This window comes from Hypanus sabinus, chromosome 1 (genome assembly GCF_030144855.1).
Source record: "Hypanus sabinus isolate sHypSab1 chromosome 1, sHypSab1.hap1, whole genome shotgun sequence".
Lineage (NCBI taxonomy): Eukaryota > Metazoa > Chordata > Chondrichthyes > Myliobatiformes > Dasyatidae > Hypanus > Hypanus sabinus.
Window position 1 is genome coordinate 12,842,006 of NC_082706.1, and position 13,966 is coordinate 12,855,971.

The 13,966-nt window shown below is 47.0% G+C and overlaps 1 protein-coding gene across 1 annotated transcript in view; it reads left to right on the forward strand.

The window, feature by feature from the left end:
• Positions 1–13,966, forward strand: part of slc4a5a (solute carrier family 4 member 5a) — a 166,926-nt gene that overhangs the window by 39,761 nt on the left and 113,199 nt on the right. The window contains exon 4 of the mRNA XM_059964691.1: positions 13,011–13,140. Coding sequence (XP_059820674.1) covers positions 13,011–13,140 — 130 coding nt within the window. The remainder of the gene's footprint in view (positions 1–13,010; positions 13,141–13,966) is intronic.

A 13,966-nucleotide genomic window follows, 5' to 3' on the forward strand; every position in this document is an offset into this window, starting at 1 on the left:
TTATGTGTGTGCACATATTTGTGAGAGGATCACGCGTGTTTACATGTAAAAATTCCCTGTGTAGGAAAACCTGGAGCAACCTGTCAGTGCAGATGTGAATCCAAGGACAAGTCACCAAGAGAAGAGAAATGAGATCAGGAGGGCAGAATTCTGAAGTTCATTGATAGGGTCTCAGTAACAAAGCAAATCTGTGTGTTCCTTTGAAGGGTAAACAGTTCAGCTCCCTGCTCCCTGCAGATGCTTGAGCTGGAGTGTATTGATGGGGTGAGCATGTCTCTGATCCATTAGCCTACTTGTGAAGGCACTGTACATGTGACAGTGCTCGCCACAGTGAGGGCCATTTCCAGTGGTCTGCTGCATTCATTTCCAATCACCTCATTATAGGAAGGATGTGGAAGTTTTAGAGAGAGAGAGAGCAGAAGAGATTGAGCAGGATGCTGCCTGGATTATGAGGAGAGGTTGAGCGAGATAAGGCTTTGCTCTTTGTGGCATAGGAGGATAAGGGGAGATTTGACAGAGATATAACGGATGTTGAAGCATAGGTAGAGTGGACAACATCACCATTTACTCTGCTACCACAAGGGAACATATTTTTTAAATGATTGGAGGAAAGTATAGAGGGGGATGACATAAGCAGGATTTTTATACAGAGTGGTGGGTGCATGGGACGCGCTGTCAAGGGTGGGGGGTGATAGAGGCAGATACATTAGGGACATTAAAGAGACTCTTAGATTGGCACATAGATGAAAGTAAAATGGAGGGTTATGTGGGAGGGGAGGGTTAGATTGACCTTGGAGTAGTTTGAAAGGTCAGCACAACAAGCTACTGTTTGTTTAGGGTGGCGGGGTGGAGAAGTGTCTCTAGCAAAGGAGGTGTACGGAGCTCCTCCCCTCCGCTAGCCTGCAGGTCACCCTTAGGCAAGGTGTAGCACCTGTTTCGCCCCTCGATCAGGGTCACGTGAAGCCATGGGAGCAGGTGAAGCATATCACAAATCTTGATTATGTAACCAATGACACCAGGCAAATAATCTCTGATGAGTATCGATAATGGTTCTGATCACCTGTCTTGTAAAGACACTGCCCAGAAGGTGGCAATGGCTAACCGCTTCGGCAGAAAAATTTGCCAAGAACAATTATAATTATGGAAAGACCATGATCACCCATGTAATACAACACGGCATATTATGAATGAACTGTTTGATTTGTTATTGACTCACATTCACAGAGAGATTCATCGGGGAAACAGGCCCTTCTGGCCATTGAGTCCATAATAACCATCAACTGTCCATTTGCACTAATCCTATATGTTTCCCTTTGTGTTAATTCTCCCCACATTCCCATCAACACCACTAGATCCCACAACTCTCCTACACACTAGGGACAACCTGCAGTGGATAATCAATTAATCAACTGACACGCCTTTGAGATGCGAGACGAAACATGGGAAGTGATACAGATGGTGCAGCCAGTATCAACTGCAAGGTCCAAAACTAACATCAGGTGCTTTCTGTGTGGAGTTCTCAAGTTCAACTTGTGACTGTATGGGTTTCCTCTGGGTACCTCACATTCTTCGGCATTCCAAACACGAGCAGGTTAGGAGGTTAGTTGTGCTTTGAAGGATTTTCCCTTGATGTAAGTGAGTGGTAGAGTCTGTGTGGGGGGGTGGTTATTGAGAATGGAGAATTTTATAAAATTGATTAGTGTAGGGCTAATGTAAAAGGGTAGTTGATAGGACTCGATTCAGTGGACAGGGAGACGGCAGTTCCTATAGTGGGAGAGTCTTAAACCAAAGGACACACCCTCAGAAGAGAAGGATGTCCTTTTAGAATAGAGATGAGGAGAAATTTCTTTAGCCAGACGTTGGTCAATCTGTGGAACTCATTGCCATGGATGGCTGTGGAGGCCAGGTCATTGGATATATTTAAAGCATAAGTTGACAGGTTCTTGAAGGACACCAAAGGTTACAGAGAGAAGACAGGAGGATGGGGTTGAGAAGAATCAGCCATGATGGAATGGTGGAGCAGACACGGTGGCCAAATGGTTTAATTCTGCTCTTATGTCTTATGGAGTTATGGTTGGTGTGGACTCAATGGGCTGAAGGGCATTTTTGCCTGGAGTATGCTCTATGAGTCTTAAGAATCTGGCAGTGGAGAGTGCACATGTGAGAGTGCTCATATCCAGTCTGGAGCCAGTTCCGACAGATGACAGGATGGAGAGAAAGGAGGGGATGGCAGGATGATGGATCAAATTTGAGATGCAAAAGATTGCAGATGCCAGAATCTGGAGCAACACACAATCCGGGTCGAGGAGAAACTGTGGGAGGAAAGGAAATGGTGATATTTTGGGTCGAAGAGAGTGGAGAGGCAAGATGGCTGACACAACCAGAGGAGGGGTGTGGCAAGTAAGGACTCCATTGTGATTGGAGGATTGGGGAGGGGTGTAAAGTGATGGGCATGTAGGGGGGTGGAGTTAGGAGATTATGACAGGTGAATGATAGATGGACACAGACTGGGGGAGGGGTAGAAGAAGGGAAAACAATAAATGGACACAAGATCCTGGAAATCCAGAGAAACACACAAAAATTTGGAGGAATTCAGCAGGTCAGGCAGGATCTACAGAGAGGAATAAATAGTTAATAAATAGTTTTGGGTTGAGGCCTTTCATCAAGACAGTAGACCCACTCAACAACAGATACAACAAGGTGGGGAGAGGAGAGTCCAAAAATGGAAGACAGCTGCTGGAGGGAAATGAGCAGGAACACCAGTCTGATAAGTAAAGCAAGTGAGAATAGTAACCATTTGAGGTGAACAAGGGTGGCAGGTGGAGATACATCTCTACCCAAAAGGGGTGTAAGGCATTTCTTCCCTCTGCTAGCCTGCAGGTCACCCTTGGGCAAGGTGTAGCACCTGCTTAGCCACCCTCCGATCAGGGTCACTTAAAACCATGGGAGCAGGTGGTGGTTGGTCATGTGAGCAGCCGGTGCAAATCACAAGTCCTGGTTATGTGACCACTGATACTAGGCAGACAATTTCTGAAGAGTATTGATAATGGCTGGGGTCACCCATCTTGTAAAGACACTGCTCAGAAGAAAGCAATGGTAAACCACTTCTGTAGAAAAATTTGCCAACAGCAATCACGGCCATGAGACCATGATCACCCATGTCATATGACATGGCATGTAACGAATGGAGAGAAGAAAGGAGAGGTGAATGACAGCTGGAAGCAGATGGAAAATGGTGGGTGGGAGGTAGGAAATGGTGGGCGCTGTGAGGGTGGGTTGGAAGGGGAACAAAAATAGGAGGAAGGGCAATCAATTAGAGGGAGGAGGGAAGGAATGTGTGTCAGGGGAAAAGGGGGTGCTGTTATCTAAAAACTGGAAAATTCCATATTCATTGGGTTGTAGGTGGAATATAAGTTGTTGCTCCTGTAGTTTGTGTTAGGTTTTATCCTGGCAGCAGAGAGGAAGTTCAAAGTAAATTTATCATCAAAGTGCATTGATGTCAACATATCCATCCTTGAGATTCGTTTTCTTGCAGGCATTTGCATGAAAATAAAGAAATACAATCCAATTCATGAAGAACTATAAATAGCAAACAATAAATTGGGAATTGGGAGGGGTGGGGAAATGGTCGCCAACCCACTTGTTGCCTTGAAGTCCTCTCTCTCCACTCCCCATATCCTCTCTCTACTGGCCATCTCTCCTTTCTGATGCAGGGCTTTGGCCCAACATGCCAACCACTTCTCTCCTCCCACTGATACTGCTGGACCCACTGAGTTCCCGATAGACCGTGCATCGCTGAATGATCAAGTTGTTCATTTAGAATGTCAGTCACTCTCAAAGTTCAAAGTAAATTTATTATCAAAGTACATATTTACATTCAGAGGCTAAATGATTAGGTACGCCTTTACACCTGCTCGCATCAACTATCTAATCAGCCAATCATGTGGCAGCAACCCAATGCATTAAGGCATGCAGATGTGGTCAAGAGTTTCCGTTTTTGGTCAAACATCAGGATGAGGAGGTAATAAAATTTAAGGGACTTTGAGTGTGGAATGATTGTTGGTGCCAGACTGGGTGGTTTGAGTATCTCAAAGACGGCAGATCTGGGATTTTCATGCACAACAGTCTCTTGATTTTACACAGAATGATGCAAAATACAAAACATATTAAGTGAGTGGGAGTGAGTGGCAGCTCTGCGGGAAAAAAAAAACACCTTGTTAATGAGAGAGGTCAGAGGAGAACGACCAGACTGGGTCAAGTTGGACAGGAAGGTGACAGCAACTCAAATAAACATGTGTTACAGCAGTAGTGCGTGGAAGAGCATCTCTGAATGCACAACATGTTGAGCCTTTCCTGATGAAGGGTTTCCGCCCGAAGCGTCGTCACTACCTCCTCCCATAGATGCTGTCTGGCCTGCTGAGTTCTGCCAGCATTTTGTGTTTTTATTTATTCCCAGCATCCGCAGATTCACTCGTGTTGCCTTTGAATTCGCTACTGCGAAGCCTCTTCCGGTGATGCCTACACTGAAGGAGTTCAGATCTTCTCTCCGAGCTTCTCTCTCTGCTCACAACCTACTATTTCTTCGGCCCTGAAACTTTTGGACCACATGCTAACCCAGACCCGGTATTATAGTCACATATCCTTCCTTGTTGCGTATCTCCGCAACCAACTAACTCCAGCGGGCTTCAGGATTCGTTTCCAAGCCTCCCGATTTGGACCTTCGGAGGATCACAGGTACTCACATGTAATTGACTCTGCCTCCCGCCGGGCTGTGAGAGCGACCACCTCTGCGATGAGGCGACACCTGGCCTCCCTTTCCTCGCACCTCCCGCACCTCCGGGACACCTTCTTCGCCGTGTGTCGTGGACCCTCCCGCTATTTCATCCTTCGTCGGATTCATGCATGCAATCGTTGTTTTTCTTTTACTTTGTTTCGTCCGTCAAACACCGCAAAATCGCCCATCTGCGGATCCCAGAGTCCGTCGGCTCGGACGCCAACACGCGTGAATCTCGGATCGCGACCCCCGCCGCCACTCACGGCACTGGACAGACTCCGAACCCTGACTCCAGTACCACAAACGCGGGTTCCTACGGCCATGGACACCCCCTCAGAGACTCCGGCCTTGAACTTCCAGTCGGACCTCCTGGTGCCGCCATCTCCCCTACCACCACGCTGGATCCCAGCCTTGACCTCCGAGCTGGACCTCCACGTCTGCCGACTCCCCTTCCCCCACCACCACGCTGCCATCTGATCTTCCCGGGCCCTCGGGGGCTTCAGCTTCCTCTCACCCCCACCCTTTCCCCGCTGACTCCACCAGCCTCCCACCCCCCCTCGGACCAGAGCTCTCAACCCTGCTGGGTCCTCACCATCCTCTCTCTGAGGCTGAGCGCTCTGTCCTTAGTAAGGGCCTCACCTTTGTCCCCCTTCGCCCTCACCTCTGAGTTCCGTGTGCGCCAGGACGTGGAGCTCTTCTTCCGCCGGCTCCGTCTTCGAGCCCACTTCTTCGGTAGGGACTCTCCCACCCCCACCGATGACCCGTTCTCCCGTCTCCAACCCTCCTCCTCCTCATGGACTCCCCGCCCAGGACTTCTACCTGCCCTGGATCTGTTTATCTCTAATTGCTGTCGGGACATTAACCATCTCGACTTCACCACCCCTTGCTCCAATTCCAACCTTACCCCCTCTGAGCGCTCTGCTCTCCATTCCCTCCATAACAATCCCAACCTTACCATCAAACCCGCTGATAAGGGGGGTGCTGTTGTCATCTGGTGCACCGACCTGTACATAGCGGAGGCACAACGACAACTCGCTGACACCTCCTCTTATCTAGCCCTGGACCATGACCCCACTAGGGAGCACCAGTCCATTGTCTCCCAAACCATTTCCGATCTCATCAGCTCGGGAGATCTCCTGTCCACGGCCACCAAACCTTTAGTTCCCACACCCCGCACTTCCCGTTTCTACCTCCTACCTAAGATTCACAAACCTGCCTGGCCAGGCAGACCCATTGTCTCTGCTTGCTCCTGCCCCACTGAACTCATTTCTGCCTATCTCAACTCTGTTTTATCTCCCCTTGTTCAATCCCTTCCCACCTATGTCCGTGATACTTCCCATGCTTTACATCTCTTCAAAGATTTCAAGTTCCCTGGCCCTCACTGCCTTATTTTCACCATTCCTGATGAAGGGTTTCGGCCCGAAACGTTGTCACTACCTCTTCCCATAGATGCTGTCTGGCCTGCTGAGTTCTGCCAGCATTTTGTGTTTTTATTATGTTGAACCTTGAAGTGGATGGGCAGAAGACCATGGTCATACACTCTGTGACCACTTTATTAGGTGCACCATAGACCACCTTATGATTCATTTTCATTCTTCATGCAGCCTGACCCCACCGTGCAGTCCCAGCATATTAAATAGAGTTAAACATCTCATAATTAATTTGCAAAAGAATGAAGCAATTGGACCTTGGGCTTGCCCTCTGTCACCACTTTAAGAGAGCATTCTCCAAGACAGTGGAGTTGTAGGATTGGTTAGTAATCAAAGGAAGTGAAATTCCTGCCCAGAAGAATTAGTTACAATTGCTGCATAGTCAGAATGTTGCACTTGCTGCTTAGAAGATCCGGCAGACTTGGAAGTGATAGGTAAACAGTGGGAAAGAGGACACAGCAAGACTTCATTCCTGGGAGTACTACGGAGCTTTAATTTGATTCAGGTCTGCACTGTGGAGGGATCATTGATAGAATTAAAAGCCTGTTTAATGGGATTAACCTTTCCAGGCTGAAGTAGAGCACATGCCAGTAAGCACAAAGAAAACAGAAGTAAAGCCCCTAGCCTAGAGGTTGGTGTTGTCCATTGAAGCAGCAGGACTACAGCCTGGTTCACCTGCAGATTGCCAGGACCGTCGAGACAAATGCCAAAATCCAGCTGTGGACTCTCGAAGTCAGTGCTAGAGAAGCTAAAAAACACAGTAGACAGCTGTAGCATTGGTGGTAAAGTATTTTTTTTCAGTTTTGTTCTAAAATGCAAATCATTTCAAGGTGGACAAGATTCTCCGAGTGCAACGCACACAAAATGCTAGGGATGGGGCATAAACAGTCAACATTTCAGGCCAAGACCCTTCAACAGGATTGGAGATGATGGGGGAAGAGGCCAGAATAAGAAGGTGGGGTGGAGGGGAAGGAGCTGGAAAATGTTAGGTGAGGGAGAAGGTAAGAGGTTGAGGGAGGGAGGTTGAAGTCAGAAGCTGGAAAGTGCGAGGTGGAAAAGGTAAATCACAGAAGAAGGTGGAACCTGAAAGGAGAGGAGAGTGGACCATGGAAGAAAGAGAAGAGGAGGGGCTTCAGAGGGAAGGGATAGGCTAGTGAGAAGTGAAGGGGTAAGGTGAGAGCCACAATGGGGAACAGAAAAAGAGAAAAATACCAGAAGTTAGAGAAATCGATGTTCCTGCGCATGTGTTAGGAATCCAGTCTATTCTGAGATTGGCCTGCATGGGCAGACATAGTCCCAAAGGGTTTTTTCATAACTGGCGGGACTGTCTTATTATTGATCATTGACTGCACATGCTCCCGATTAACGTCGGTGTATTTAAACCCTGCTTCCTGTAACTTACTTTGCTGTTTTAAGGTGGTGCAAGAGTTAGGTGGCAAGAGTTAGGTGTTTTTTATGTCTGCTTCCTGCCTGCCATTTCTGGATCTTATTTGCGCCTTAAGACCTTGGATTACTGAACTTGTGTTTGGATTGCTGCACTTTTGAGTTGACTGGCTGCAAACCTTACTTTGGAATCTGCACATCAACTCCTCTCTGCGTCGTGGTTCCTGCAACTGGGCTCACTCACACTCCTCAGTGGCGGGGTGCTGCACTTCCAACCCAGCGACCCGAGTTCGATTCCCGGTCGGGCCATTTCCCTTACAGTCTGGTTGGAGGTGACGCAGGTGGGATATAAGCTGTTGCTCCTCCAACCTGAGAGATCTGTGCGACGATGCTTGGTGCAAGCTGTTGTGTGTGGGGAGTAGGCTTACTTGCCAGTTGAAAGCTGTTTCTTCTGTGTCGGTCATTGAAGCTGCTCTTTCCCATTGGTTACTTTGTGTGTCACATTACCAGTGTCCAGTTTCAAGAACCTTGGCTGTAAGAATAGCACATGCAGGAGGCTTGGTCTCTTCCCTTTGGGCCCAAGGTCCACTCATATTGACATTGCAACCAGTGCTGAAGAACTATTGGGAAAGCACGCTCCAGACTTAGGAGGCCCTCTCGCGCTCTTAGCTAAGTATCTTTTTGTTGAAAGTTTTAGTTTTGTCATTTGTGTAACTTGGTGGGCTTAGATGTTTGGTCAAACCTTTTACTGTTTGTAAATAAACGATTAATATGCTTATTTATAATCAGTGTCTCTGTCTCACTCACCGAACCCGTGAACCTGCTTCCACAGTACATAAGCTCAACTATGTGTCTGCTGGCTTTTGCAGAGGGTTTGGTACAGGAGTAAACAGCAATGGGAGCCTGGAGATTAAAGCTTGCCCAAACTGTTCAGCAATAATTTGCTCTGATCCTTGACAGAGATTCAAGGCCTGGTGACTAAAAAATTAGTCAAAGATGTTGGAATCCAAAACAACACAAACAAGATGCTGGAGGAACTCAGCAGGCCAGGCAGCATGTATGGAAAAGAGTAAACAGTCAATGTTTTGGGTCGAGGCCCTTCCTGAGCAGACTCTGACTTCATTAGAATCCTGATGAAGAGTCTTGGCCTGAAACTTTGATTGTTGTACTGTTTTCCATCGAAGCTGCCTGGCCTGCTGAGTGCCTCCAGCATTTTGTGTGTGTTATGATTAAATTTTAGGTGTGAAAATACTCACAAAAACAGTGGAAGACTGTGGGTGACAGAGATTGCAAAGATAAAGAAGGCTGAAATGATGGAGCGGTTTAAAGCAAATTTCAGAATTTTAAAACTGGGAAATATTTTAACAGCAATTTTATGTTACCAAACACAGATCAATGAACAGGACTTGTTTAAGCAGAGCCAACTGTCTGGGTCTCCTGAGGTTTATGGGGAGTGTTAGAGCAAAGGAATCAAAGACAAAGATGGGGACTTTTGTGATGGTATAGAATTGGGCTAAGTAATGACACTAAATGGTCTAAAACCCATTTCAGGATTCAGCAGGTTAAAATCAACAAAGATGGCAAGAAGTTCCATTTCAAGCAAGGGAGGGCAATTGGAGCAGGGGGTTGGAGACGGTTTGAAGATGATGGCTTCTCTTCTCCAAGTCTGGTAGGGGGAGGTTTCTGTTGTTCCAGTCCCAGAAGTCGGACAAACAACCAGGCATTTTGGAGGTGTAGTAGTGTCTGTAAAAGCTGGTCGGGAAGTAGAGGTGAGCATCGTGAGAATACTTGTAGACACTAGCTGAAGCGTTTGGAAAATCCTCCTGAGGATCAGTGGGAGGTGGAAAAATGGGGCGGGGGGAGCAGGGTAAACCAGAGTCACTGGTGAGGCTTTGGAAGTGATGGCTCTGCTGACCATTCTCCCCCTAAGTTAACATGAAACTCAGAAGTAAGTTTTTTATCCAGAACGTGGGGGGGGGGGGGAGGGGGGTTATTGTGGAACTTGCTCCCATTAATAATTTTTATTTAGTTAAAGATACAACTCAGAACAGGCTCTTCCGGCCCACCAAGCCCACACCACCCAGCAATCCACTTGTGTACTTAACACAATTAACCTACTAACCCCTACTGTGTGAGGGAACCACCAGAGCACCCGGAGGAAACCCAAGCGGTTTACAGGCAGATTGGACAAACTCCTAACAGGTGGCTCTGGAATTGAACTCTGAACTCCAGAATGCCCTGAGTTGTAATAATGTGCTCTAACGGCTACCCTACCTCGGCGCCTGGTAGTGGTGGTATTGGGGCTGTATTAAGTTGGCATTGATGGCAACATACAACTGCATTTAAATGTGGGTGGTGCTAGACAAACATGAGTGTTACACTGATTCCTGGATTGGAGGCCTTTAACAGAGGTGTGGGATCGGATAGGCTGTGTTTATTTTCCTTGGAGCGAAGGAGGTCGAGGGAATGGCCTGATGGATGGGTGTAAATTGTAAGAAGCATAACTGCAATGGATAGCCAGAATCTATTTTCCATGAAGGGCAGGACGTCATCAAGAGTACTGAAGAAGTCAGAGGATTAAAGTGACTGGGGGACCAGAAGTTAAAGATTACACTTACTGACAGGATCTTAAGCAGGTCTTAGAAAGTACCAAGGCTACGTATCAAGCCTCTAAATCAAGTGTTCCCAACCACTAAGCAAGGGATCCGTTGGCCCCAGGTTAGGAACCCCTGCTCTGAGTGAATTTCAACTGATAGAAAATATCGGTGTATATAAGATGATGAGAGGTCAGAGGGGAAAGATCTGCAGGGGAGCTGAGAGACAGGATCTCACAAGGAGGGAGTGGTGTGTATGTGGAATGAGCTGCCAGAAGAAGTGGTAGAAGCAGATACAATGGCAATGTTTGTATTTGGACAGGGATATGGATTGAAAAGGCTGAGATGGATATGGGTCAAAGGCAGGAAGGTGGGACTAGTTCAGGTAGGTGACTTATGGCAAGCAGTGTTTTGACTGTTGTCCTTCAGTAGCTGGGGCATTGAGTTCAAGAGCCACAAGGTAATGTTGCAGCTCTATTAACCAAGTTAGACCGCACTTGGAGTATTGTGTTCAGTTCTGGTTGCCTCATTATTGAAAAGATGTGGAAGCTTTAGAGAGGGTGCAGAGAAGTTTTACCAGGAAGACACCTGGTTTGGAGAGCATGTCTTATAGGATAAGTTGAGTGAGATAGGACCTTTCTCCTTGGAGCAAAGGAGGATGAGAAGTAACTTGATAGATGTGTACAAGATAAGAGGGATAGATTGAATGGACAGCTAGTGAATTTTTTGTAAGTTAGAGAAATTAACGTTCATGCCATCAGGTAGGAGGCAAACCAGAAGAAATGAGGTGTTGCTCATCCAACCTAAAAGTGGCCTCTTCATGGTTCAAGATTCCTTCCTCTCCTAGCCCTATATCTTTCCACCCATCTGGTTTCATTTTCACCTCCTTGCGATCCTCCTTCCCCCTACCCTCACTTTTTTATTCTGGCATCTTCCCCACCACCCCCCTTTCTTGTCCTGAGGAAAGATGTTGGTCCAAAATGTCGACTGCTTATTCATTTCCATAGATGCAGTCTGACCTGCTGAGTTCCTCAAGGACTTTGTGTTTGTTCCTCTGGATTTCCACACTTTCTTCTGTTTATGGTGTAAGTGACAATGTGGCCTAACTGAAATAGAACAGGGTGTCTGCGCCCTGCACAAGGAGAAATAAGAAACTGCAGGATCCCAGAGCCAGCCACTCCATTCTCTAAATTTTAGAAAAAAGGAGAAGTGACCCCAATGAAGCAAACAAAATCCTTGGAGTACTTGATAGCTGAGATGTTGGGCAATTATTTGTCTGGCTATTTCTAGTATTGATGATTATAGTCTCAAAGGAAAGAGAAGGACATTTAGGGCCGAGATGAGGTGAAATTTCTTCACTCAGAGGTTGGTGGATTTGTGGATGGCTGTGGAGGATCTGTTATTGATTGATTTCAAGAACAATGATTAGATTTGTGGACGTTAATGTAATCAATGGGTGGTGGGGTGGAGATATGTCTCTACCTAAGGAGGTGTGTGTTGGCACATGGCCTAGTGGATAAGGCATCAGTCTAGTGATCTGAAGGTCACTGGCTTAAGCCTCAGCTGAGGCAGCATGTTGTGTCCTTGAGCAAGGCACTTAACCACACATTGCTCTGGTGCCAAGCTGCTTGGGTCCTAGTGTCCTTCCCTTGGACAAAATTGGTGGCGTGGAGAGGGGAAGGCTTGCAGCTTGGGCAACTGCTGGTCTCCCATACAACCCTGCCCTGGCCTGCGCCCTACTTAGCCTCCACACTATCCCTCATGAGTTAGCCTACTGAATCGCAGTAACCATGGCAACTGAAGTCTCAATAAACCCCATAAGCTGAGCACCCAGAGCCACGGCTACAACAGTAGGCATTCCTTGTCTCGTAAACAGAGGTCATCTTCTCTGCCAGAGGCTTCTCATGTGGCGGTTGTCGGTCAGGTCCAACGATGACAGAAAACCTGTACAGGAGAGTTTTAAAAGTGGAAAAGTTGTTGCAATGGGGTATATCCATTCTCTCAGCCTCCGAAATACAGGACCAGTGGTACGAACAAGCATCAGAAGCTGGAGTGTTCCTTGGCTGTAGTGGATGACCATGATGTCTTCTGTGCCTTGTCATGCCCTTCGCTCTCCACAGAGTGTTGCAGTACCACCTTCCTGTTCGTTAAATCACACTGTAGATCTCATCCGCCCAGTCTGCCGGAGCTGACTTCACATGCTGGGGTAGGCATGTCCCCAGCTCACCGGGGATGAGGCTGCCAGCTACCCTCACCTGGTTAAGCCACCCTGTACCAGGGTGTGACCGCCGTCCCATGCAAACAGCTACCTAGAGCAACAGGTGAGAGCTGAGTGCCCGGTGGGGACCAAAGGTGAGTGAGCTGCCCTGGAATGGACATGACCAGCCTCTTCACCAGAGCTACTACCCCTCCCTGGACACCCCATACATTCACATACAGTACATGATTCCATGTGCTGATGACTTGGAGTCAATCTTCTACAATCCTCATGTAATTCCCATCAGTGTAGAGTTCGTTGAATGGGAACACTGTCAAGAGAACTGAGTTTATGAAGTAGAAAGGTTACCAAGGAATTGAATATTATTCCCAACTTGACCAGAGGTGTGGAAGGGAGTCAGAGTCCAAGGAAGGAAGCTCAGGTTCTATATCACCAGTTCCCAACTTGGCGTCCTCAGACATCTTGTTTAGTGGTATTGGTCCATGACATAAAGGGTTGGGAACCCCTGTCCTAAAGCATCTTGAGCGAGTGATGATCTCTGCACAGGCTCGCTTTGGGGGGCGTGCTACAGATAATGTGACATGGGTTTTCTGTACCCCTGTTGTGCACAGTTTCCCCAGCTGCTGAGCGCCTGCGGTACATCCTTGGAGAAGAAGACGATGGGCCAACTCCGACCTTGTTCACTGAGATGGACACCCTGCAACATGACGGAGATGAGTTGGAATGGAAGGAGTCTGCCAGGTGAGTGAGTGAACCTCTGAGGTTAACTCCTCTGTTTTCCTGTATTAATTCATGTGACATAGGCATTACTGATGAGAACAGCATTATTACCCATCACTAATTGCCCTTGAATGCAGTAGTAATTTTTTTCACTGTCTTGTATAATTATGTATATTTTATAAATACTTAACCTCAACTCTGAACTGATTCCATAACCTGTGGAGTCACTTTAAGGACTACAAGTTAATGGGTGGCAGGATAGCATAGGGGTTAGCACTTCGCTTTACAGTACAGACAACCCAGGTTCAATTCCCGCCTCCTCTCTGTAAAGAGGTTGTATGTTCTCACTGTGACTGTATGGTTTCAAGACCTACGGGTTGGTCATTGTAAACTGTCCCGTGATTAGGCTAGGGTTAAATCGAGGGGGGTTGCCGGGCAGTGTGGCTCAAAGGGCCAGACAGGCCCATTCCAATAAGTTAAGTAAATAAATAGACTTGTGTTCTCAGTATTATTTATTTGTCTGACTGTTTGTTTATTTGTTTATTTAAGTATCTTTTAATTATTGTATTGGCACAGTTTATCGTCTTTTGCACATTGGTTCCTTGTCTCTCTGTAGTTTTTCATTGATTCTATTGTATTCCTTTGTTCGACTGAGAACGCCTACAAAAATTAATCTCAGGTTAGTATATGGTGACATGTATGTACTTCGAAAATAAATTTCTTTTGACTTTTTGTGTTGTCTCCAACTTGCATGCCTTTTATGTGGCTGCTGGTTGTAGCAAAGTGACTGTTCAGGATGAGCTCAGAGGTGGGTTTGCCATTGAATGCGATAGGTAGGTACTTGGAC